Source organism: Rhinolophus ferrumequinum, chromosome 7 (genome assembly GCF_004115265.2).
Source record: "Rhinolophus ferrumequinum isolate MPI-CBG mRhiFer1 chromosome 7, mRhiFer1_v1.p, whole genome shotgun sequence".
Classification (NCBI taxonomy): Eukaryota; Metazoa; Chordata; class Mammalia; order Chiroptera; family Rhinolophidae; genus Rhinolophus; species Rhinolophus ferrumequinum.
Genome location: NC_046290.1, coordinates 9,118,610 through 9,141,494, shown reverse-complemented (window position 1 = coordinate 9,141,494; position 22,885 = coordinate 9,118,610). Strand labels below are relative to the sequence as shown.

The following is a 22,885-nucleotide window of genomic DNA, read 5'->3' as shown; positions in this document are numbered from 1 at the left end:
TACTTGCCAGGCTGCTATTGGAGCCCTACAGCTGGCCCCTAAATAAAAGTCATCCTTTTGGATGAAAAAAAAGAAGAGGTATTAATAGATATTAAAAATGAGATATTAGTTGATTATTTAATTCCCCTTTCTCTGCAGATGATGTTGGCTGAATACCAGAGAGTGAAGTCAAAAATGCCTCCCCCGCTCGAGCAACTGGTGGCCCCTCACTTGGCTAAAGTGGACGAAGCTCTCCAGCCGGGCCTGGCAGCCCTGACCTGGACATCGCTGAACATTCAGACATACCTGAAGAACGCTTTTGCGAAGATCAGTAAGCCTGTCTAAATGGTTATTGTTTGCAATTTGAAAGGCTGAGGTCTTAACGTCTCTCGTATAATGTCTTACAGAGATTGTGATATAAATAGTGAAACGGAGAGTGTTACTCTTAAGCTGATCCCTAAGGAATTTTACCAAAACGTATGAACTCATTAATTTCCTGGAAAGTGTATAGATATTCACTCTGTAATTTTATCCCCCGAGATTAACTGCATGTTAAAATTACACTTATTGTTGGACATTAGAATGTAAAGGATCTTTAGAGTCAGCTTTTTATACTAGTAGGTTAGTGTATTTTGAGACGCCAACTTGAAAGATGTGGAGATTTGACCAGAGTAGAGTGCTGAACAACAGGATATATGGCAAAAGTGTATGCAAATATTTTTTCTTAATGAGGGCTAGAATACACTTTCAAATTTATGTGAAGTGGTATATTCCCTAATGTACAAGTTTTCAGGTTGTGTACAGTATGCAGCAAAGCGGGTTCTTGGCTCAGATGAGTCTAGGAATTCAGGTCAAGTAAACTCAGGCAGGTTCCTTTCCTGGAGGCCTTTTCAGAGCCTTTCATGTACCATTGTCCAGCGGGTCTCCCAGAGTGGGCTCTTACCGGTGGCATTTTCCAGAATTCCTTGGCTGCCTTCTCAGAGGACATATTAACATCTTATGGACCTTCCGGGATGGGCAGTGGAGCACAGTTTTGAATGTGATAAAAACGGATTATTCCAGGAAGACTTAGTGCCCTTCTCCTCCCCTACCCAATGTCCTTCACCTTCTCTTCATGGCTCAGTTCTCTCCACACTTCCAGAAGCTTACTCGGACTGTTCCACCTCATGGGAGCCCTTCCTCCTGTGGCCCCCTGTTGTTTTACACTTGGGACCACAGACTATATTTTGGTTTCTTCTAATGGTTTAGTACAGTTCCATCTTTCTTCCCAAACTGACTGTAAAGGATGTGAAAATCAGGCTGTTTCTTATACTTTTGTATTACTCAGTTTCGTATTTCTAGGTGCACACTAGATACCCATACTCTTATGAATTTATAATTGCAATAGTTTTATGTAGTTAATCTCTTTCCAATTCTTTACCTCCCTGACCTCTTTCCTGCCCTTTGATATCATCACCTCATTCTTGGGCATCCATTCCAGATACCTCTTATGCTGGCTCCTTTTATATATTCATTCTCTCTCTCTCTCTCTCTCTCTCTCTCTCTCGTGCTAAAGTAGTACCTACTCTACTTATAGCCTAAATTGTCAAGAGCATATTAGTAGATTTTCATTGTACCTTGCAAATAACTTAGAATTCAGAAGGGTCCAGCTATTTATTTTACCAGGTGCGGTGTACTCAGGAATATTTGGGAGGTACTGGGTTGGGTGAGAAGTGGAGTGAGGAATGAATGGTTTGAACCCTCCTGCCCTCTTTGTTTTGCTTCATAGGTTGGGGACCAGATTCAAAGACAAGTTGGGGTCTTTTGATATGATTGAGAAGTGTTTTAGGCTCATTACAATTTGAAGGTTGAATACTATAAAATGAATGATCAGATAGCCCCTGCATTAGAGGAGTGGAGAAGATCATAGAAATAATCTTAAATAAGACCTTCAATTTAAAGTTGGAAAACTATGACCCAGAGATGCTAAAGGGCTTTAATGTTAATAGATGTGTGCAGTCAAGATGAGTTTAGAAACTAGTTCCTTGCCTTTAAACGAATATTCTTTCCCAAATACATCTGTCTAAGAATGAAAACAAGAGGAAATTGGCTAAAATTCTAGAATGAGGCATTTATAAAATCTATGAAAACTTCGTAAGAAGAGTTATCACAACTGAATTAGAACAAGCTACCACAGTAGACTTTAGTAATAATCTCTAAATTATTTAGGAGATTAGATAATTAAGATTAGAGGATTAACAATTTGGATGTTTTATTAGTGTTCACTGGAGACAAGGAGCTAGTTTATAAAGAAAGTCTTCATAGTTCTCTGATTCTGTTTTCCCTTTGTGATTTAAATTAAGGAACTGAGGTCAAATAAAGATTAAGTTTCTTTGGGAGGCAAACTGTGTTGAATCTCAATAACAGTTGGATTCTTTATTGGATTAGAGAGCCAGCCCTTGTCTTTACAGGTGGTTTATTTGTAGCACGCATTTAAGAGAGTATTGGCCACTCTTTAAAATAACAGGACTTCTGGTTACATGATTTTTGCCCAATCTATGCATAGATATACGAGTTTTCTATTACAGCTGTAACAAGTTACCACAAACTCAGTGGCTGAAAATAACATAGTTATGGAGGCGAGAGTCCAAAATGAGTCTTAGGAAGTTAAAATCAAGGTATCAGCAGAGATGGTACCTTCTGGAGGCTCCAGGGGGAGAATCCTTTCCAGCCCCTAGAGCCCGCCTACATCCTTTGGCTCATGGTCACTGCATCTTAAAGCCAGAAGCTTAGCATCTTCAAATCTCTTTTTGGCCCTCTGCTTCAGTAGTCACGTTGTCTTCTGACTCTGACTCTCCTGTTTCCCTGTTATGATAGAAGGACCCTCAGACTATCTTCGCCCCCCTGGATAATCCAGGACAACCTCCATACCTCAAGATCCTTAACTTGATCACATCTACAAAATCCCTTTTGTCACATAAAGTAACATGCGCAGGGGATTAGGATGTAGACATCCTCGGGGGTGGAGGCACAGATGTCCTTGAAGATGTTTTGAAGAATCAGAAATAATAAAGAACTTCATTGAACACACATATGCTTAAATGAATGTACTGGTGCTCTTTTAGTCATGAATAAGCTTACCAGGCAGAACTATTTGGTGTCTCGAGTAGCCTCTTTAAAAGTTACCCTAGAAATGATTGAAAAATTTTAGGGCTTTGTTCTTTAGGAAGTAAGAGTATTTATTTAAGGAGGTGGTTACATCTCTGATACATCAGGAATAAATAACATGGATTTTTCTGTATTCAATTTTAACTTCATTTCCTTGAAGAAAGTTGTATCAGGAAAAAAAGAGAATTTACTGTAAGACGTTTGTTGAAAAATGTATCTACTCCATAGATAAAAATTCGCGAATCATCATTCTTAGTTTTGAAGTAAACTTGTTAATTTCCTCCAGAATTGGCCTTTCTGTCCATGGAACTTAGTGTGCAATATTACTTCACCACAACTTAAAAAATGTACCTTATGACTGTAACGGTAAAAGGAAAATTGGGGAAATTTCACCTCCTGTTGAATACCTCCTGTGGAACAGGCACTGGGCTTAGAGTTGAAGATACAGGGATGAAGAAGATGAATTCCGGAAGCAGCTAAGACGCACGAATAAACAATAGGGCATAAGCAGAGATGGAAGGACGCCCAGGGGTGAGGGTCAGGACAGGGGCAGGGGCCACTCGAATATGTGAGACTCTCAGAGAGCCTCCTGGGCCGAATCTTCAAGCGTGAGTCCGAGTGAGGCAGGTTGAGAAATCGAGGAAACCGGTTAAAGAAAGAACACGGTGAGAAAACCAAGCGTGAAACTGCGGCGCGGAGCGACTTGAATCCTGATTTTACTACGGCAGTTTCATCAAGCACTGATTTTGTTTTTTGTTTTTAAAGCAAAATGTTTAATTTCTTTGACTCACTTTTTTTTTTTTTCCCCCCAAAGAGGACCTGGAATTGTTGCTTGACAGGGTCAACGATTGGATCGAGTTCCGTATTGATGCCATTCTGGAAGAAATGAGTCACATGCCGCTTTGCCGGCTCCCCCAGGAGGAACCGCTCACCTGCGAAGAGTTTCTCCAAATGACAAAGGTCAGTAGAATATTCATGTTTTTCTTAAACTTTTTAAAATGATTTATTTTGCTACAAAGGGCATTTTTTGAAGCCTAAATTACATTTTTTCCCCTCTACCTGTGATTGGTCTGTGATAGACGCGATTCAAATGAGGAACCTTCTGACAATCATTTTAAAACGCAGAGAATGTATCTGGGGAGTCACTTACACATGAGGAACAAATAATTTCTTTTCAGATCAGCAGGAGGAAAATTGCTGTGGGACACAATTCTCATTTTTCCATATTTTTTGAAGAATGGGGCCATTTTGCTGAAAAGCTTCTAGTAAGCTAGGGTTAATTAATAAAAAATTATTTTATTTTAAACAGCTTCTGGACAGAATTTCTCCTTTAAACTTTTCTGTAGAGCAGTGTTTGCCAAACTGGTGTTCTGTGGCACACGGTTCTGGAGCCATTGCTGGGAAACCTTGGGAAAGTAGAGTCTGTGTTCAAACTGCTCAACGTAAAGACTGCCCCCTTCTTTCCCCTTACAGATTCTTTACACATTCTCATATTAAAATAAAGGCCATCAGAAGGGCTCCTGGAAAAGAGCCCATTATTTCTCCAACTTATTTGCAAAGGGGACACTTTCTTCTGTGTGCCAGGATTAAGCTCCTGGGAGCGGTGCTCCAGGAAGTGCCCCATTGGGAATGTCACTTTAGCATCATTTACAATGTTCCCGATGGCATCCTGATTATAAGAACTCGTCAATGATGATTTTAATATGGCATATCAGGAGTCCCGAAGACCTTCCCCACTAGAAGGACTCATGGAACTCAGAATCTAGTTGTGTTCAAGGCTAAGACTTATTACCTTGATGTTGTAAGGATAGAGTTAGAACAATAAGGGAAAAGACATGTGGAGTTTGGATGAATGGATCTGTGGGCTTGCTTATGTTTTCTTTCTCTCACAAGGGACCCCATGGAGATTACTCTGTCCCCAGCAACAAAAATGCAGCAATACATTTGCAACGTTTCTGCCCAAGGAAAGCCATCAGAGACTCAGTTCCCAGGTTTTTGTTGGGTGTGGTCACATAGGCACCTGTGCCTAGCATGGACCAAATTGCAGAATCCCAGAAGGAAAGCCTTTGTTTAGCACAAACCATAGTTTGTACAAGCAGACTAGGAATGTGAGCCAGTCCTATCCTCTAGGGAACTGTGTTTGATGTATTGCTTATTTATGTGCTTTTTAATAAAATTGTGATTCTCGACTATACATATAGCAGCTTTTGAAGTGACTTTTTTCTCTCAACATTTTTTAAGAAATATTTTTCATGTTGGTATATGTCTTTCATAGTTACCATTTTAATGATGCCTTCAGAATAGTCTAGTGAATTGATGGACCTTAATTTACTTTCTAGTTCCCTGTTACTGGATGTTTCCATGGCTTCCAAAGTTTTCTATTTTGCCAAGACCTGCAATGAATATATTTATATGTATCATGCCTTTTTCCCCTTTAAAATGACTTCCTCCTCTAAAGTAAGATTATTGCATCAAAGAATGTGGTTCCATTTAATGGCTCTTAATATTTGTAGCCAAATTGCTTTTCAAAAAGGTGGTATGAACTTACATTGCCACCAGCAATGTGATAGTACCAATTTCACCATCTTCCAACAAACACTGTTTTATTATAATTGTAATATAATTTTTATTATAATTTTGCAATATTATAAATAAAATGTAACAAATGCATTATAATAAATTGTAAAAATTAATCATAAATGTTATAATTTATACATTTTATTTCAAGTAGCAAAATCATAGAACCTAATTTTAATTTGCATTTTTGATTACCACAATAAATAACTACCAATATAAATGAATGATTACCAATATAAATGATTTTCTTTGAATTTGTTTACTTTTCATAATTTATTTATTCTTTCAATAAGTTTTTGTGGAGCTCTTATGCAAACATTGCTGGAGATACAATACAAAACAGATGAAATCCCTTCCATTATGGAGCTTACATTCAAGTGGAGGATACAGAAAAATAAACAAAAAAGTAAAAAAACCAAAAACATATCAGGTGGTGATAAATTCACTGGAGAAAAATTAAGAGGGTAATGGAGAAAAGGAGTACCTGAGAGAGAGCTGTGATTTTTATATCAATGGTCAGTGATGATTTCTGTGATTACACAGGAAGTGAGTGAGCAAGTCATGTGACTATCTTTGGGGCAGAGCATTCCAGGCAGAGGAAACAGCAAGTGCAAAGGCCCTGAGGCAAAAGCTTGTTGTTATGGTAGCTGGAGGGAGACATTTAGTTGAAGTTCATCGAGCATGTCCACACACTGAGGTGGAAAATCAAGTAGAGAAGGAGAAAGGGAATGTTTGATAAGCATGGTCTCAGGGGAAGCAGTGAATCTGTGATTTAGAACTCAGGTTGTATGATTGTTCTTGAATAGAAAGAGAAACATTGCATTCCTTGAAAAAGGAGGAAAAGGTTAATGATAGAGCCCGGTTTGTCTTCTGGGTGAAGGCATGGGGCCAGGGAGTTGCTGAGTCCCCATATCATGGCCTCCATGTGCTTTGTGCTATAGAAATCAAGGTCATTAGATGGGGAAGGATGGTCTAAAGATTTGAGGACACAGCAGTCACGGGGCTTGTAGAGAAATGTGACTGGAGTCATGTAGGAGGATTCCTTGGTAGCACCAGGGGCCTGACTGAGTTTGGGAGCCGTGCAGTTCCAGTGCTGAGCCCCTGCACTGCCGTGACCTCTGTGTGTAAGTGAAGAGGGTAGATCATCTGGCTCGTATGGGTTGGGCTTCTCCTGCATGGGCCAATGGAAGGCTGAGCGCCTGCTGATGGAGTAAAGGATATTGGCAAAGGAATGGTTGAAATGAGAAATCATGTTATTAGGAGAGGGTGGGTAGAGTCAGAGGATTTATGATGCAGACTTCAAAAACTATTAGCTATCTCACAGAGAACAAAGAGCTAGTTTATATGGAACGAGATAAGCAAGCTTGGCAAATGTAAATCCTGTGGTTGTATGTGGTTTGCTGACCGTAATAACAAGTCCTTCCTGAGTGCTTACTTTGTGCTAGGCACTATTCTTAATATTATACATACATTATCTTCTTGAATATTCCCAACAACCAAAGGTAGTTTCTATCATAACCACCATTTTACAGATGGGAGAATTGAGGCCCAGAAGGATTTCGCAGAATCACGCAGAGCTAGGATTTGAATCCAGGTAGTTTGGTGCTAGAGTCTATCCTTGTCACTAGATGGTGCTAACTCTGTCTGAATCCTTGCCCAATCTCTGTCCTGCCTCGTTTTTTGTAACTGTCTCTGTCTCTTTTTCGTAATTGTCTCTGAACTAGAGATTGGTAGTTGGGTGAAGTTCCGAGTTGGGAGTGAAGTTGTTATTTATACTTTATTTGCTGCTCAGTTTAATAGTTTCAGGATACATCAGAATGCTCCTATGTTAATGACATCAAAATGCCATGTGCCCTGCAGCAGTGGAGTGGAGGTGAAGTTTGTGAGTGATGAGGAGGTAAATGCATGATGAAGCTGATGTTTGGAGTGAATCGTCCACGAGCACATTAGAGAGTCTTAGGATGAATAATGGCGGGATTTGAGATGGAGCTGGAGACGGTGACCACTCGACAGAGTTTATTGCTTCATGGGCTTATTCTCCAACTAGGTGGTAAATCCCTAACTGTCTACATCATCTGTCTCTGTCTATCCATCAGTTCGTCCATTCTATCTATCTATCTATCTATCTATCTATCTATCTATCTATCTATCTATCTATCTATCTATCTATCTATCTATCTTTTGTCTATCATCTCTCATCTATCTATCTACCATCTATCTATAATATCTATCTATCTATCATCTATTATCATTTGTTGTCCTACAGAATTGACCAACAGTGCCCCAATCAGATTAGTTTATTTTTGTTAAATCTCATTTTAGAGAAATATGTAATCTAGATGGAGGGGAGGGGAATATGTAAAATTAATTTGGGTTGACTATAGCTTGTTGGCAAAGGTGAGAAGGGGAGGAAGGCTGCCTGGAGCAGATTTATGTGAAATGAAGGCCACTTCATGGGCAGAGAGCTGCTGGTGGCTTTTGGAGTTGTTTCCTCCACTGCTGGAGAAGTAAGTGTGATTTTTGGCTCATCCATGCTGCTCCAGTTGGTTCCCTTATCTTGAATGTGTTCTTTTCCAGTACCCCTGCCATGGGTTAGTGCGAGGGGTGTGACCAAGCATCGCTGGAGGCCAAAATCTCATCTGGAGGCTAAACCTGTGGTGTTGCTACCACCCTAACGTGCTTGTAAGAGCGAGATCAACAAATGTGACATTGTGCTAATTATTTATTTTGTGATAGGACCTTTGTGTAAATGGTGCTCAGATACTACACTTTAAAAGCTCATTAGTGGAGGAAGCAGTCAGTGAGCTAATAAATATGCTGTTGGATGTGGAAGTTTCATCTAAAAAAGAAAGTAAAAAAGCACCCAATGTGAATAGTGCTGATTCAAGAAACGAAGGTTCAGGTAAGAGGGGTAATGGAAGAGTTCTGTTCTTTCAGGACAAACTTTCGACCTAGCAATTAATTTCACACTTCTGTAGACACCCTCCACATTTTATAAGGACATTTATAAATCTGAAATTATGATTCTGAGCCTATTGTAATGACTCCATGTCATTAATTACATTATTATTTTTTAAACTCTACAAACACGTACTTTGCATCACCCTGTTAACTCTCTTTGCATTTAGGTATAAGTGTGTGTTTTTTCACCTTATCAATAAAGTGGATTGGAATTCCCATTGGAGTACATCTGCACTAGAGCAAACGTTTTGTGGGAGAGATGAGGTCACTGAGAAGCAGAGAAGGGAAGCTATTCCCCCAAGGTTTTCTGGCTCTGGGTGGAAGAGAGCACCAGAACCCAGTCCTCTGAGACCCAGGCTTGTTTTTTCAGCCATAGCTCCTGCCTCTCTGTTGCCTCACACTGAGGAGGCAAGTCCAGCTGGTACCCCAGTTTCCTCATCCTGTCCTTTGATGGTCTCACTTTCTAAGACATGTGACATTTAAGTGTTATCAATCTTGCATGTCATTTATCTTAATTTTCTTCTCTTCAATTGCAATAGATGGTTCTCCTTTCTCTCTCTCTCTCTCTCTCTCTCATCTTATAACAGCAAAAAGAGAAGAAGGAAATTCCGACCCCTTGACATCTTCTCTCACTGCTGGGGCTGACCTCCTGCCTTTGATGACAATCCAAAGGAAGAAGAAAGAGACTGAGCTGTTAGAGGAAGCAGCCTGCGAGTTGCTCTCTCATTTCAATCACCAAAACATGGATGCTCTTCTGAAAGTTACCAGGAATACTCTAGAGGCCATTCGCAGACGCATTCATGCCTCCAACACGATTAACTTCCAGGGTAATAATCCCACAGAGTTTGCCTACTGGATGGCCAGGCACAGTTGGTGGTGGTGGTGGTGGTGGTGGTGTGTGTGTGTGTTCCTGTTAAATTTAAATAATTAAAAAACCCACCGTTTATTGAGTGCCTCCTTGTAAGTTTATACATTGTGAACTTCGATTACCCGAACAATTCTATGAAGTAGATCCTGTCATTACTCTCATCTGAAAACTCACGAGAAAACTGCAGCACAGGGAGGCTAAGTGATCTGTTAAAGGTCACTTAGCTTTTGATAATAACATAAGAGTTGGCATCACTTTTAATCTTTTTGCAATAAGGTGAAAACATGTAAAATGAATTAGTGAAAGAAAAAAACCCACACATTTAAAAGAGGAGATCTATAGAAAGAAAATTTCATTGTTAAATTATTAGATGATTAGCCAGTCTTATAAGTGAGGAGATCTTATTAATGCCAGGCTCTTCAAAGCAGAATAATTTTTTTTTTAAATCAATTTTGTGTCAATTTAGTACTTTCCAGCTGGTTTCCTCATTCCCGGTGCAATCATCTCTTCCTCAGCAGAATTCAGAAAGAGGCATTGCATTTCCCAGATGGACCAGAAAAATCCATCAAATCTGGAGACAGTCTGAAATTTAATTTTAAATTAAAAATAGTAAAAAAAAAGTAATTAAAATGGAAAAACAATAGGATAATAAAGCCTTTTTATTTATTTGGAATATTGGCATTTTAGGGAAAGTGTCTCTAGAATTTAATTAAAAGTGGATGAATAAAAGTAGAAACACTGAAATAAGTTTTTGACTGGTGGCATGGTTCATTATGTTTTATTTTACTTCAGAATGCAGGATAGTCATTTTTTTTTGACACAGGGATATTATTAAAACTTATCAAATGTTGGTTGATATGCTGAATATTAAATCACATTTCTTTCCGAACTTTATATATTATGGGTATTTCCCACTAACTATATTCATAAAGTTACACACACACACACACACACACACACACACACACACACACACACACGTCTATATTTATATACCTACACCTATTTCAAACTTAAAAACCTCTGGGATATAAGTGGTGAGTTACACTTTATTTCTTCTCCACTTTTTAATTGCTCTGAGTTTGGATTATACACACTGTGGTAGGAAAGGTATATGTTTTATTTGAAAGGCCAAACTAGTTATTTGTTTTGACTTTGGCTTGTTTTGATAGTTATTCTTGTTCTTAATTCCCTGCCTATTTATTCTACATTTAACTAATGTGTTGGCATATACTTTTTGGACAGTATCATTTTCAACATTTTAGTTAAGAGTTTACATAGTTAAAGCCTGATCCCACATAGTGGTTATCCTTTACTGAGGATGTACTGACAAATTGTAATCGATGGAAGATAGCTTGGGTTCCACGGAGCTGCTCAGTGGAGCAAAACTAGATCCTCCAATAGTTTTCATTCATTCATTCATTCATTCATTCATTCATTCGTTCATTCATTCATTCAACAAATATGTGTCTGATTATATACCTATAATATATTGTTGTAGGTGCTTTAATTTTTCTGGTTAAGAATGAAATAAGTCCCATTTTAAATTAAAAAGAGTACATCTTCCCTGTTTTGCATTAACTCAGACAGTAACAGTGCATCTCCGATGAAGCTGAACAGTCGGCCCATTTTCCGGGCTGATGTCACTCTGGTCATTCCCAATATTGCCATGACCCCTGCCCTGGAAGACATCCAGCAGACACTGAACAAAGCTGTGGAGTGCATCATGAATGTCACCAAGGGGGTTAGACAGTGGAGTGGTGAGCTGTTACCCAAGGTGAGTGTGAGATGAAGGAATTATTTCATACGGAGGCTGCTTCTTCTACAGATGGGACTGAGCTGACAAATATCCTTTTATGTTGTAGAAAAAGGTTCATGAAAGAAAAATGGCTGCTTTGCAGAACAATGAGGACAGTGATTCTGATATTGAAATGGGAGAAAATGAACCTCAAGGTAAATGTTATTTTAAACTAGTCATTGTAAACCAGTATTTATTGACCTAAAATATTTTCCCTTCATGCAATTCTCAAATCAGAGTAGACTGGAATATCAATGAGCCAATTTTAAGTTTACAAAAATATAAAGATTCATGTATTTTAATATCACAGTTGTGGGTGCATCATTGATTTCTGGTTGAATGTAATGATGAGAACTGGGGGACAAGAGGGTTTATGTTCTCAGTTTGAAGAGACACTTGTTTTCATCACAATGAATATTTCCTCATATTCAAGAGACATTGTCGACCCATGATGTGTCCTGCTTTGCCGACATGCTATGATGTGTGTACATGCTGTGCATCCCATGATTTTCATTTGTATTCTATAAAATTAGGGGACACATGACATGCAAGTTGCTGTGTTTTAAGGAATACAATGTGGCAGCTCTGAAAATCTGATTCTCTTCCTCCCAGGGTCTGTTGTTGTTACTGTTTGTTCCTTTATTGACATTCCTGGACTAATTCTACAAAATTTGTCTTTTCTGTGGAGTGTACTATTGTAATCTCTGCTTGATTAGTTTTCTGGTCAACTAGTGATTGCACAAAGATGTCCTTTCATTCTCTGAACCAGTAAGTCTCCCACCCTTTGCCTAGAGACACTGTGTATGTTGGAGCACCCTGAAAGCTCAGAAAGTTTGCAACTCTGCCTTAGCCTTTCCTTACTGATTGTGTTCAGCCAAGGCTTGAAGACTGCAGCATCTTTCAGTCATTCCTGGACATGCGCACAGCTCTGTACATATGCATGACCCTGTAGAGCCAGGATGGGGTCAGGGCTTTACAACGCCTTCTGTGGACATCTCATTCCCCAGAACTGTAACTTTTTTGGCCAACCTCTTGTTTGCCTCAATGCACGTCAGTAATTCAAGGAGCTGTGATCTTACACAATTGGTTGCCAATCATTTTTTGATAAACACCTTGGGGATAGGACTTTCTTCTCAGTGAGTTCTTGGGTAGGTCAAATAAAGATAAACTCTTTGAATGCAGCTTTTCCAGGGAGCGTCCAGACAGGTCAAATTGGGACAATTCTATGGAGCTTCTTGAGGAGCGCCAAACCCAGTCTGAGCCCTCTGGTGACGCCTAGGTGGTGGTTCTCACAGTCATGGTGGTTGTAAGGCTGCTGGGTTTTGAAGCTTCTTCGCAGCCAGGGAGGGGCAATGGGCATAGAGCAGATTCAACAGCACAGGACTCACTGTTGTTACCAAGATTTAGCATTTTTTCCTGAATAAACAAATGTTCCGTGGATTGTTGAAAGCTTTGGTTACTTTCCAGAGTCCTGAAGAATAGATATTGACATTTTTCTTTTTTCTGACTGTTTTCAGTTGCTTTTATAAAGAAGAGTTTCGAAGGTCCTAACTTGACCATTACAGAAATCCCCTTCTCTTTTTAAAACATGTTCCTTATGTGGTCGATATCATTTTCTGTCTCTTTTTTTCTGTTTTTAGATACCTGTGAGGTAGCGTCTGTAAATTTACCCATTCCCGTGCAAACCAGGAACTATTATAAGAATGTCTCTGACAACAAAGAAATTGTAAAATTAGTCTCTGTACTTAGCACCATCATCACCTCCACCAAAAAGGTACGTCACGAGGGGTCTTTCCTTTCTGGCAGATGCCTGCATGAAGCTGAACATCTCACGCTTGACCTCCATGTAGCCTCGGTCTCACTGGTGCCTGCAGTGAGTGGCTTATAATATCTTATACATACTCAACAAATGTTTGTTTAACTAGAGATTTTTCATTCTAATTGCAAGGGGAAAAAGAACTATTATTCCTGTTTTTTTTTTATTGAGTTCTGTTTAATGACTTTAACCTATTTATTGATTCAGTACAAATAAATCTAACTGTTGAAAAGTTTGATAAGTCCCAAACCACAACTCAGACTGGTGTTATCATTCATCTTCATAGTCAGTGATACTAGTACATTTGAAATAGAATAGGATTTACAGTTGGTTCTTCATATTTGTTTAGTCAGGCAAATCTTAAAAAATACCAGATGAGAATTTATGTATGTTGTCATGTGGAAATCAGGTAATACTGAGAACAAAGAAAATATTACCATTATCCATACAAACTGGACGTAGATATAAATTCGGGTTAATTTTTGTTTCCAACCTGCTCATCTCTCAACTTTTCCTTTTTTGGCAAATCTTTTCTTGTGGACAAAAAGATTCAAAGTCCTGAAGTCAGTTTCTACTTAAATAAATTTATATTCACATTGCCACTAAGATCTGTTGACTCTTTAAAATGTTTCTCAGCGCTGAGGGAATAGTTGTCACTCAGTAAATACATCTTTTCTATGACTTCGTTTTGATAGAATGATTTCATTTGTTTGAAAGCATTTTGAAAGGCTGCCATTGCTGTAACCGTGTGAGGAAATATTAAGTTAATTTTAATGTGTTCCCGGAGGAACTGGAAGCTTTCGCATTTATGCATTTCCAATTTTTCTTTCTTAATATATTGAATGTCCTGTATTTAATTTTGCCCTAGGGACAGTGTTCACATAATTCAATTTAACAAATATTTATCTAGTGCATAGTTTATCATGCTCTATACTAAATGATAAAGCAACGTGGAATATTCTGTAATGATAATAAACACGCAGATATATTTTCCAGTGTCTCTGTAATCATGGAAAATACAATAAATTAAATCAACAATGAGATCCATTGCTTTCTCTGAATATAAGCAGCCTCTATTATGAACAACTAAGGGTAAGGCTTAGTAGTAGTAGTAACGTACTGTTGGCCACAAAATGCTTATCTCTGTTACCATTTTTGGTGCATCTGCTTTTATGTTATGAAGGAAATGGACAGGTGTTAGAGTTCCTTAACATAATACAAAAGGTTGGTTGGCTCTTGGAATTCCTTGAAGGGCTTTTTCCAGGTTGTTAGGATGGCCAAATTGCTTCTGGAAGAAAATATGCACCTTTGGTCATAATGCCAGATATGGCCAGCCCTGCACAGCCATAGATCCTTCTGAACGGTTTTCCCTTAACCACAAAAGATGCTAGGGTCCAACCCCTTTCCTCTTGCTGTAGCTGATTGGATCAGAATGTAAACGAGACCTACATCCAGCACTTTCATTGGCTGGTCATCAACTTATAACATTGCCTGGCTTGAAAAGATGAGCTAGCTGGATCAAACAATGAAAATAACCTCGGGGAAAACATTCCTTAAGTAGAACAGTTCTGTGTATATAGCTCATGTAATTTTTTCCTTTAAGCTCTAAGATATCTCCACTCTAAAAAGTACCAACTTCATAAAGACTGACACTTTGAGGTAAAATAAATGAGAGTCTAAAACTTATTTAGTTTGAGTATATCTTAATATTATCAACTCTTGGATGTTGAAAGAGCTCAGGATTCTGTTATTTCTACCTATATCTGGGTGTCTTTGATAATCTGTAATTCATTCAACAAACCATCATACATTTGTGAGTACATGTATCTGCTGTTGCAGTGCATTCTGGGCATTCATGTCAACACGTCAGACTGTGCCAGGGAGCATGTTCTAATTGGGAGAAGCAGTGGCAGGCTTAGCTTTCTGCATTTGAATGAGTGGGAAGCCTCATACCCATTAAACATGAGACTCAGAGGGACATTTTAGCTCCATGTCTGGAGTTGGAGTGAAACTGTTCCTTGGTTTGGAGCAGGTTGGTGCGATTTGCTTAATGTAATTGGACCATTTAAAATGCTGTTCATAATGCTCTGTTTTTGCAAATAATTGCATTTTTAATTTAAAAATTAAAATTTTTCTCATGAAGATGTAACTTTGAAATTATAGTATAAGACAGTAAGAAAAGTTGATTCCCAAGAAGTAGAAACATTATAAATGAGGCAAATTTTTAATTGTTTGTAGGTGATATAATTATCTAGCAAGTAAATCCAAGAGGCTACTCTGAAAAAAAAATTATGGCCCAATAAGAGTTAAGTTAGTCGTTAGCTGAAAGATCGTTGTAGGCGTTTCTGCTGTAATATAATAAGCGTGTTCCCGAAAATCCTGTTTTACAAAGTTGCACAATTAGTAAATATAGGGATTCTGAGAAAAACAGGATTGAGGCAGACACACAAAAGCTCTGTAACCAGAGTAGCAACAAAAACAACAACCATCATAGTCAAATATTAACCTGTTGAATAACACTCTAGAAGTTTACTATCAAAAGGTGAAAGAAACTTGGTCGAAGCTGGTATAAGAAACAGCTGAAGCTGCTGAGTTATGGAAAAAAGGATAAAATATCAAACATCAGGTCAAACAGTGCAAAGAACAGTCTCAAAACAACGTGGTGACTAAATTGGCCCAAAGGAAGAAGAGGTAGAGCGGGTGCAGCACAGCATTGGGTCCCTTTGTGGCTTACTGCTTTAGCTACTACAAAGCAAAGTGCTGGGAAAAGTAACTTGATAATAATGTGACCTCCCCATTATATTGACAACGTTCCCTAGTTACCAATTGTGAGTGAGTGGATTCATCTTACAGAAGCATACTTTGTAGTAAATGGGACTGTTTATTAAAAAAACCACGTTTTAAAATTTATATGCCATCTACAGCTAGTTATAGTGGGAAACAGCATATTGAAAAATACCTAGGAATATACATACTAAGAAGTGTGTGGGGTCTCTCTGAAGATTACTCTAAAATGTAACGAGGAATTAAAAAAAACATGATTGGCAGATTTGGAAACAATACCTGGATGGGAAGATTTAATACCATGCAAATGTCAATCCTTATCCAATGAATTTGTGCATTTTATGCCACTCAGGCAATCTTTCAGTGGGGTTTGACGCTGGAAATATTCTGTTTGCCCCTCCAGATCTAATCTCCAGTGTCTGACTTTAGGGAACAAGTCAATAGGTTTCCATTGAGGCTTCTAGTAGATTCTACGAACTAGTCTTGGAGGAGAGATGAAGGGGATGGGGAAAGAGTGACATCAGAGTATTTTTTTTTTCCTTTTCCCATAGCACTCTCTGTGGCATGAATTTTTTTTTTAATATTAAAAAAATTTTTATTGGGGAATATTGGGGAACAGTGTGTTTCTCCAGGGCCCATCAGCTCCAAGTCGTTGTCCTTCTATCTGGTTGTGGAGGGCACAGCTCAGCTCCAAGTTCAGTCGCTGTTTTCAATCTTAGTTGCAGGGGGTGCAGCCCACCATCCCACGCGATAATTGAACCAGCAACCTTGTTGTTGAGAGCTCACACTCTAACCAACTGAGCCATGCAGCCACCCCCTCTGTGGCATGATTTTGAGCTATGGTTTTTGACCTAAGGTTTAACTCCAATCAAGAGGGCCTGCCCACAAGAATCTTCATGGACTGTCTCTTTTTCAGTTTCTAGAAACTGCCCTCCTCTTCTTTTGGTTAGGGATGGTCAAAGTTTCACTGTTACTAGTCCTGGGTTACTATTTACACTGTTGTACATAGTCCAAATTCTGTGACATTTCCAACGAATCACACAGTTCATTAAACATTTTATGAATCTGCGGGAACCACCAACAATTGGCTAATACTCCCTGATAACATGCCATTTCCGACTCTGTCTTCTCAATACAAGTCTGTTATTTGTATCCTAGGAAGTTATCACAGCCATGGATTGCTTCAAACGCTACAATCACATTTGGCAAAAGGAGAAAGAAGAAACCACTATGACGTTTATTATGAAAAACCCCTTGCTTTCTGAATTTGAATCCCAGATTCTGTATTTCCAAAATCTAGAGCAGGAAATTAATGCCGAGCCTGAATATATGTGTGTGGGTGCCATTGCTCTGTATACAGGTTGGTTCATTTTCTTACAGCCATAAAAATTCAACAGTAGTGTTCTGTCCCTTCACTTAGATTAGGGTTCCAGAGAATTCTAGCTATCTTAAAGACTGACTTTTCTTTTTTGGGCCTCAAGCTTTAACACCAATTTGTAGATTTGTTTTTAATTCCCTCCTGCATAATTATTTATTCTGGACTCTTTTGAATATTTTGCTACTAAACCTTGAAAATAAATGCTAATTCAGAGAAAGGGGATCTGTTATGTTTGGAATTAAAATTTATGCTTTCTTTAATAAATAACAGTAATAAACTTGAGGCTTATCTCCAGTGGTTTTGATATGTACTTTGTTTCTCTTTTAGCATTTTGAAATATGTTTGCAATTGCTGGAAAACAAGCTTTATAAAAATAAATGAGTATATAATGATGAGGAAAAGATTAATTTTTTTTCCAGTTTGATTTTTCATATGTCAGAGGGCTATAAGATGCAAAGTATTTACTATTGGTGAACAGTTGCCCTGGGTCTTCTCATACTGGTTCAAGTGTTTCAGACTTAATTGTGGACGCATGGGTTTTCCAGCTGACTTGAAGTTCACCTTGACTGCCGAGACGAAGGCCTGGATGGCTGTCATCGGCCGTCACTGTACCAGAAAATACAGGAGTGAGATGGAAACCATTTTTGCCCTTGTTGAAGAATTCAATAAGAAACTGAATCGTCCAATTAAAGACCTAGATGACATTCGGATTGCTATGGCAGCACTGAAGGAGATCAGGGAGCAGCAAATTCTCATTGACTTTCAAGTAGGACCTATCGAGGTAATTGATGGTCCTTTGTTCGTTATAGAAACATCTCCACAGGTTGGGTGATAGTAGCTGAAACACTGACCAGGTCTGGACTGGAGCTACTGGATGCTAAACCTCAGAACAACGTGATGTCTAACCCTCCGAGGGGCCCTTCTGTGGGCCAATTCTAGTTCCTCACATGTCACCTGAGATCCTTAAGAGTAGAGCCCGAGATGAGGATTTCTGAACAAGTGATTTATTGATGAGTGTTCATGGTGGAAGGGGAGTGAGAAAAACAGGAAAAGATGAGCTTGGGTTGGAGGTGCGGGAACTAAGCGAGGATGTGATCCCAGCTGTAGACTGACTTCAGCCTGACCCCACGGGGAGCTCTGCAGCACGAATTGTACCACACAGCTGTCCCACCTTGATGTGAGGGGTCTGCCTTGGTACCCCCAATTCTGTTCATCACTGACCATAATTTCCCCATGAGGAAGCTCCTTTTCAGCTGAGGACAGTTTTCCAGGGAAGAAGGCAGCTTGATCCCTACAGCCAGCACTCCCAGCGTTTGGGGATGCAAATACCAGCTGGTAAACAAGACTGGATGGGGCGCTAACAGTGTCCATGCATGTATAAACTCTGTATTAACTGGTTTCATCCTTACTGCAACCCCCGTTTTATGCACAAGGAAACTGAGCGTCAAAGAAGTTATGCAGTTTGATTAGTGTTACACATTAGTTTTCTTTTTTAGCTGAAAATGCTTTTATCAGGAGTGGGTCACTATGCTCTTTTAAATGAGACTCTTATAATTGTAGCATGTAAGCAATTTCAGACATAGAAAGCATTATCTTTTTTTCACACCATAACTTGAATGTCTGGACTTAGATTCTGATGCTTCGGCTCATGCTCTCATCTCACACTTTCTGGATCCCTCTTTGAATTTTGGAAAATTTCAGGTTATTGTGAAAATGGTACAGATAACTGTACCTTGGCACCTCTGCTGTGTTGGGTCAGGGAGATCCCATGATCCTCTGTGCTCTTCATGGGAACTGAAAGATCAGGGAAAGAGCCCCTGCTTTGTGTAGGACCAGGGGTGTCCCGGGGGTGTAAACAGGAGGCCCAGAAACTGCCAACCCTGTTTTCCCCCACCTGAGAGTTAAGACAAAACTGTAGTCAAATAGTCAAGGTTGAAAGACAATATTTATTAAGGATAGAATTTGTTTGGAGGACATGGTTGAGTGTGTAACGTGCATATTCCCATTATACCGCCACCTCCATCTCCCCACCCTACACACATACCCTTTGGGCTTGTGAATACTAAATCCCAGCGTGGACTTCCTCGCCCATCAGAGGCAGCACTGGAAAGCTGCAGGCCTCTCTGTAACCCTGCTCCTTTGCATGGTGTGCAGATCAGAGGCACTCCTTCCGGAAGAAAGAAGGAAGAGACACACTGGTCTGTCCCTGCTCAAAGCTGAAGTCATTTATTTCCCAAGTCAACAATTAGATATCCATTCTGCCTCTATGGGGAAGACTGATGGCGGGAGAAGGGGCCAGGGATATTTAGGGAAAATCCTTTCTCGGGAAAACCAGACTTTGTCCCACTAATCTTCTAGCCAGCAGAGTGATCCCGGAGTTTGCATCCTGAGGGCGTTGAGTTGGCCCAGGCTCTGATTCTTACCCTCTGTGTCTTACTTTTGGAAACTCTTACAAAAAAAGTGAAATGGGGTAGAGTAAAAACCCTGATCTATTTTGTTATTCTCAAACTAGCAGTAAAATTGTTTTGTTTTTCATTTAGTTGGTATAGTGCTTTTATAGTTTTCAAATACAATTTAGGGGCCTAAGTAAAGATAACTTTTATTTGTATAATGATTTTTCGTTTTCAAAATGCATTTAAAAGGATATTTTTTTTGATATTCAGAAAAATCCTGTGAGGCAGTCAGGGAACTTTCCCGTTTTGCAGATGAGGAAATGAGTATTTAGGGGCACAGTTGCCCATTTGAGCTTTTACAGTTTGCAAGTAGAGTAACTAGAACTCTCGTCGGGTTTCCTATCATGGCGACCTTTCCTATTCTAATGCTTCACTGAGTGACTATGTATAGATTTATGTATCTGACTGGCAGGAATTATATATTTTTTCCTTTGTGTAGGAATCCTATGCCCTGCTGAACAAATATGGGCTTCTGATAGCGAAGGAAGAGATGGACAAAGTTGATACTCTGCATTATGCTTGGGAGAAGCTTCTGGTGCGTGCCGGTGAAGTTCAGAATGAGTTAGTCTCACTGCAGCCCGGTTTCAGGAAAGAGCTTATCAGTACCGTGGAGGTCTTCCTCCAAGAGTGTCACCAGTTCTATTTGGACTATGATTTGGTACGACTCTAGCTTTCTCTGTGTGTATTTTTGGGGAAGAGTGAATAAAGCATACAAAGTGAGTGTGTGTGTATGTGTGTGTGTGTGTGTGTGTGTGTTACATGCCATTGATTTGGTTCCAACTCCCGGCGACCCTGTGGATGAGTGACGTCCACCATGTCCTGTGCTCACAGCCCTGCTCGGCTCCTGCAGACTCCCGCCTGTGACTTCTCTTACGGCGTCAGTCCGTCTGGTATTTTCTTCCTCTTTCCTGCTGCCTGCTATGTCCCCCAGCATCACTGTCTTTTCCAAAGAACCCCACCTTCTCATGATGTGCCCGAAGTAGGACCACTGCAGTATTGTCATTTTTGCCTCCAGTGATGTTTCAGGTTGAATTTGCTCTGGGACCCACTTGTCGGTCTTCCTGGCAGCCCAGGGTACCCGCAGAGCTCTCCTCCCACATATATCCAATGGTTCCATTTTTTTCCTGTCAGCCTTCTTCATGATTCCACTTTCACATCCATACACAGTAATTGGGAATACGAATGTGTGGATGCAAAATGTAGTCGTTGTTTAAAGATTATGTGCCAAAGTTAATGAAATTCCCTAGGAACGGGAATTTCATTTTCATGAGAGCAAGCATTTCCCATTCACCATCCTTTCCCCTTCGAGTTCATCCAGAATAATTTCAACAGGAAATGGGGAATTTAAATGTGCTGTTCATATCATATCATAGTTTTGTTGCAGACGTTGTTCGATAGCTTCTACATCTGTGTAGGCAAATACTGTTTGCATGTATTAGGCTGATGCAAAAGTAATTGCGGTTTAAAAGGTTAAAAATAATTGCAAAAACCGCAATTACTTTTGCACCAGCCTAATAGTTGCAATGGTCATCCTTTCTTTCCATAGCGCTCATTAGTCCCACAAGGACTGTAAAGCACCCCGCGTGTGCCAGGCGCTGCCTTTGGTGCTGAAGACACAAACGTGCACGTGACAGATGGAGTCCATACATATGTGAATTTTACTGTAGAATCTTCTATTTGGACTATGTTGTATAATGAGACCCATTTCTAGCCAATTATAATGGGCTTCAAGAAGGGAAATACACAGAGCAAAGGGTAAAATCTGTACCGATTAGCTAGCATCACAGCAAACTACAGCATTAATAGTGTTAGGTGAGTGGATCCATGCACTATCCCCATGGCTGAAGAAAGCACAGAAATCCACATATTTAGGCAGGAAAACCTGAATGGAATGTTAAGATTATAGGTTACTTTGGATTTGGTGGCATTAGTGTTTCAGTTCAAAACCAGACATTACATGTGCTTCTTACTAAGTAGTTACTGACCTTTGCCTTGTCACCTAAGAAATGAATAGCACATATTTTTAATTTTTGAAATTTCTTGACATGTGGAAGTTGTGGCATTAACTTGTAGTTAGACTTGCAAATATTTCCAAATGAGTCACTTTCCTGGTTGCTATTTTCATAAACAAGAAACTGTGTTTCCTAGCAAGCATGGGCTATGCATGAAAGCTAACTTTGATATTCAAATACTTTGAGCTTATGAAATTTGTATGCAAACTCTTCATTCTGTTTTATGTTTCTTTTAACTTTTTGTTTCAGAATGGACCAATGACTAATGGCTTGAAACCCCAGGAAGCCAGTGATAGGCTTGTCATATTTCAGGTAATCTTTTTAGTTTCTGTGGCCTTCTAAACAACCCAAAACCTTAATGTGTTTTAAACATTTACTCCCCCCGTCCACCCTCCCCCCCGCTTTGATACAGAAAGGTTTATTGTGGAATATGGTATGTACTTACTTACATTTAAAAATTATGATTCGGTATGGTTACAATTAGAGTTGGTTTCAATTAGTTACAATTAGTATGGTTACAATTAGAGTTAGTGTAACTAATTATACTCGTTTAGTATTTCTATGTACATGTGTGCTGATTTGCCAGTCTTTTTTCTTTCATTTGCATGTTTATTCATGTGTACGTCATTTTGATGTTTTCACATATTTTTATTAGAATCAATTTGATAATATCTACCGAAAATACATCACCTATACTGGGGGAGAGGAGCTTTTCGGTCTGCCAGTTACCCAGTATCCTCAGCTTCTCGAAATAAAGAAGCAACTAAATCTTCTCCAGAAAATATACACTCTTTACAACAGCGTCATAGAAACCGTAAATAGCTATCATGACATCCTGTGGTCAGAAGTGAATATTGAAAAAATCAACAGTGAACTTTTAGAGTTCCAGAACAGGTGAGAAATTAAATGCTTAACCTGCCCAGAGCTATTGGACCGCAAGTGCTTTCTCTTTGATCGGCTGTCAGGTTTTCTTCTCACTCCAGGTGTTTTGAAAGTACACTGTGCTGCCTTGTTCGTGTCTATTAGACATCACCTTGTCAAATGCTATTTATTAATTACCCCTGTGTGTGTATGCAGGGAGACAGCATGTCTTTTAAACCGGGATGAATCTT

The 22,885-nt window shown here is 39.3% G+C and overlaps 1 protein-coding gene across 1 annotated transcript in view; it reads left to right on the top strand.

Moving 5' to 3' along the window:
• Positions 1-22,885, top strand: part of DNAH5 (dynein axonemal heavy chain 5) — a 210,324-nt gene that overhangs the window by 44,896 nt on the left and 142,543 nt on the right. The window contains exons 16-27 of the mRNA XM_033111135.1: positions 139-310; positions 3,941-4,086; positions 8,440-8,605; positions 9,252-9,491; positions 11,119-11,309; positions 11,398-11,485; positions 12,971-13,104; positions 17,089-17,290; positions 17,854-18,089; positions 20,201-20,419; positions 22,023-22,085; positions 22,429-22,667. Coding sequence (XP_032967026.1) covers positions 139-310; positions 3,941-4,086; positions 8,440-8,605; positions 9,252-9,491; positions 11,119-11,309; positions 11,398-11,485; positions 12,971-13,104; positions 17,089-17,290; positions 17,854-18,089; positions 20,201-20,419; positions 22,023-22,085; positions 22,429-22,667 — 2,096 coding nt within the window. The remainder of the gene's footprint in view (positions 1-138; positions 311-3,940; positions 4,087-8,439; positions 8,606-9,251; positions 9,492-11,118; positions 11,310-11,397; positions 11,486-12,970; positions 13,105-17,088; positions 17,291-17,853; positions 18,090-20,200; positions 20,420-22,022; positions 22,086-22,428; positions 22,668-22,885) is intronic.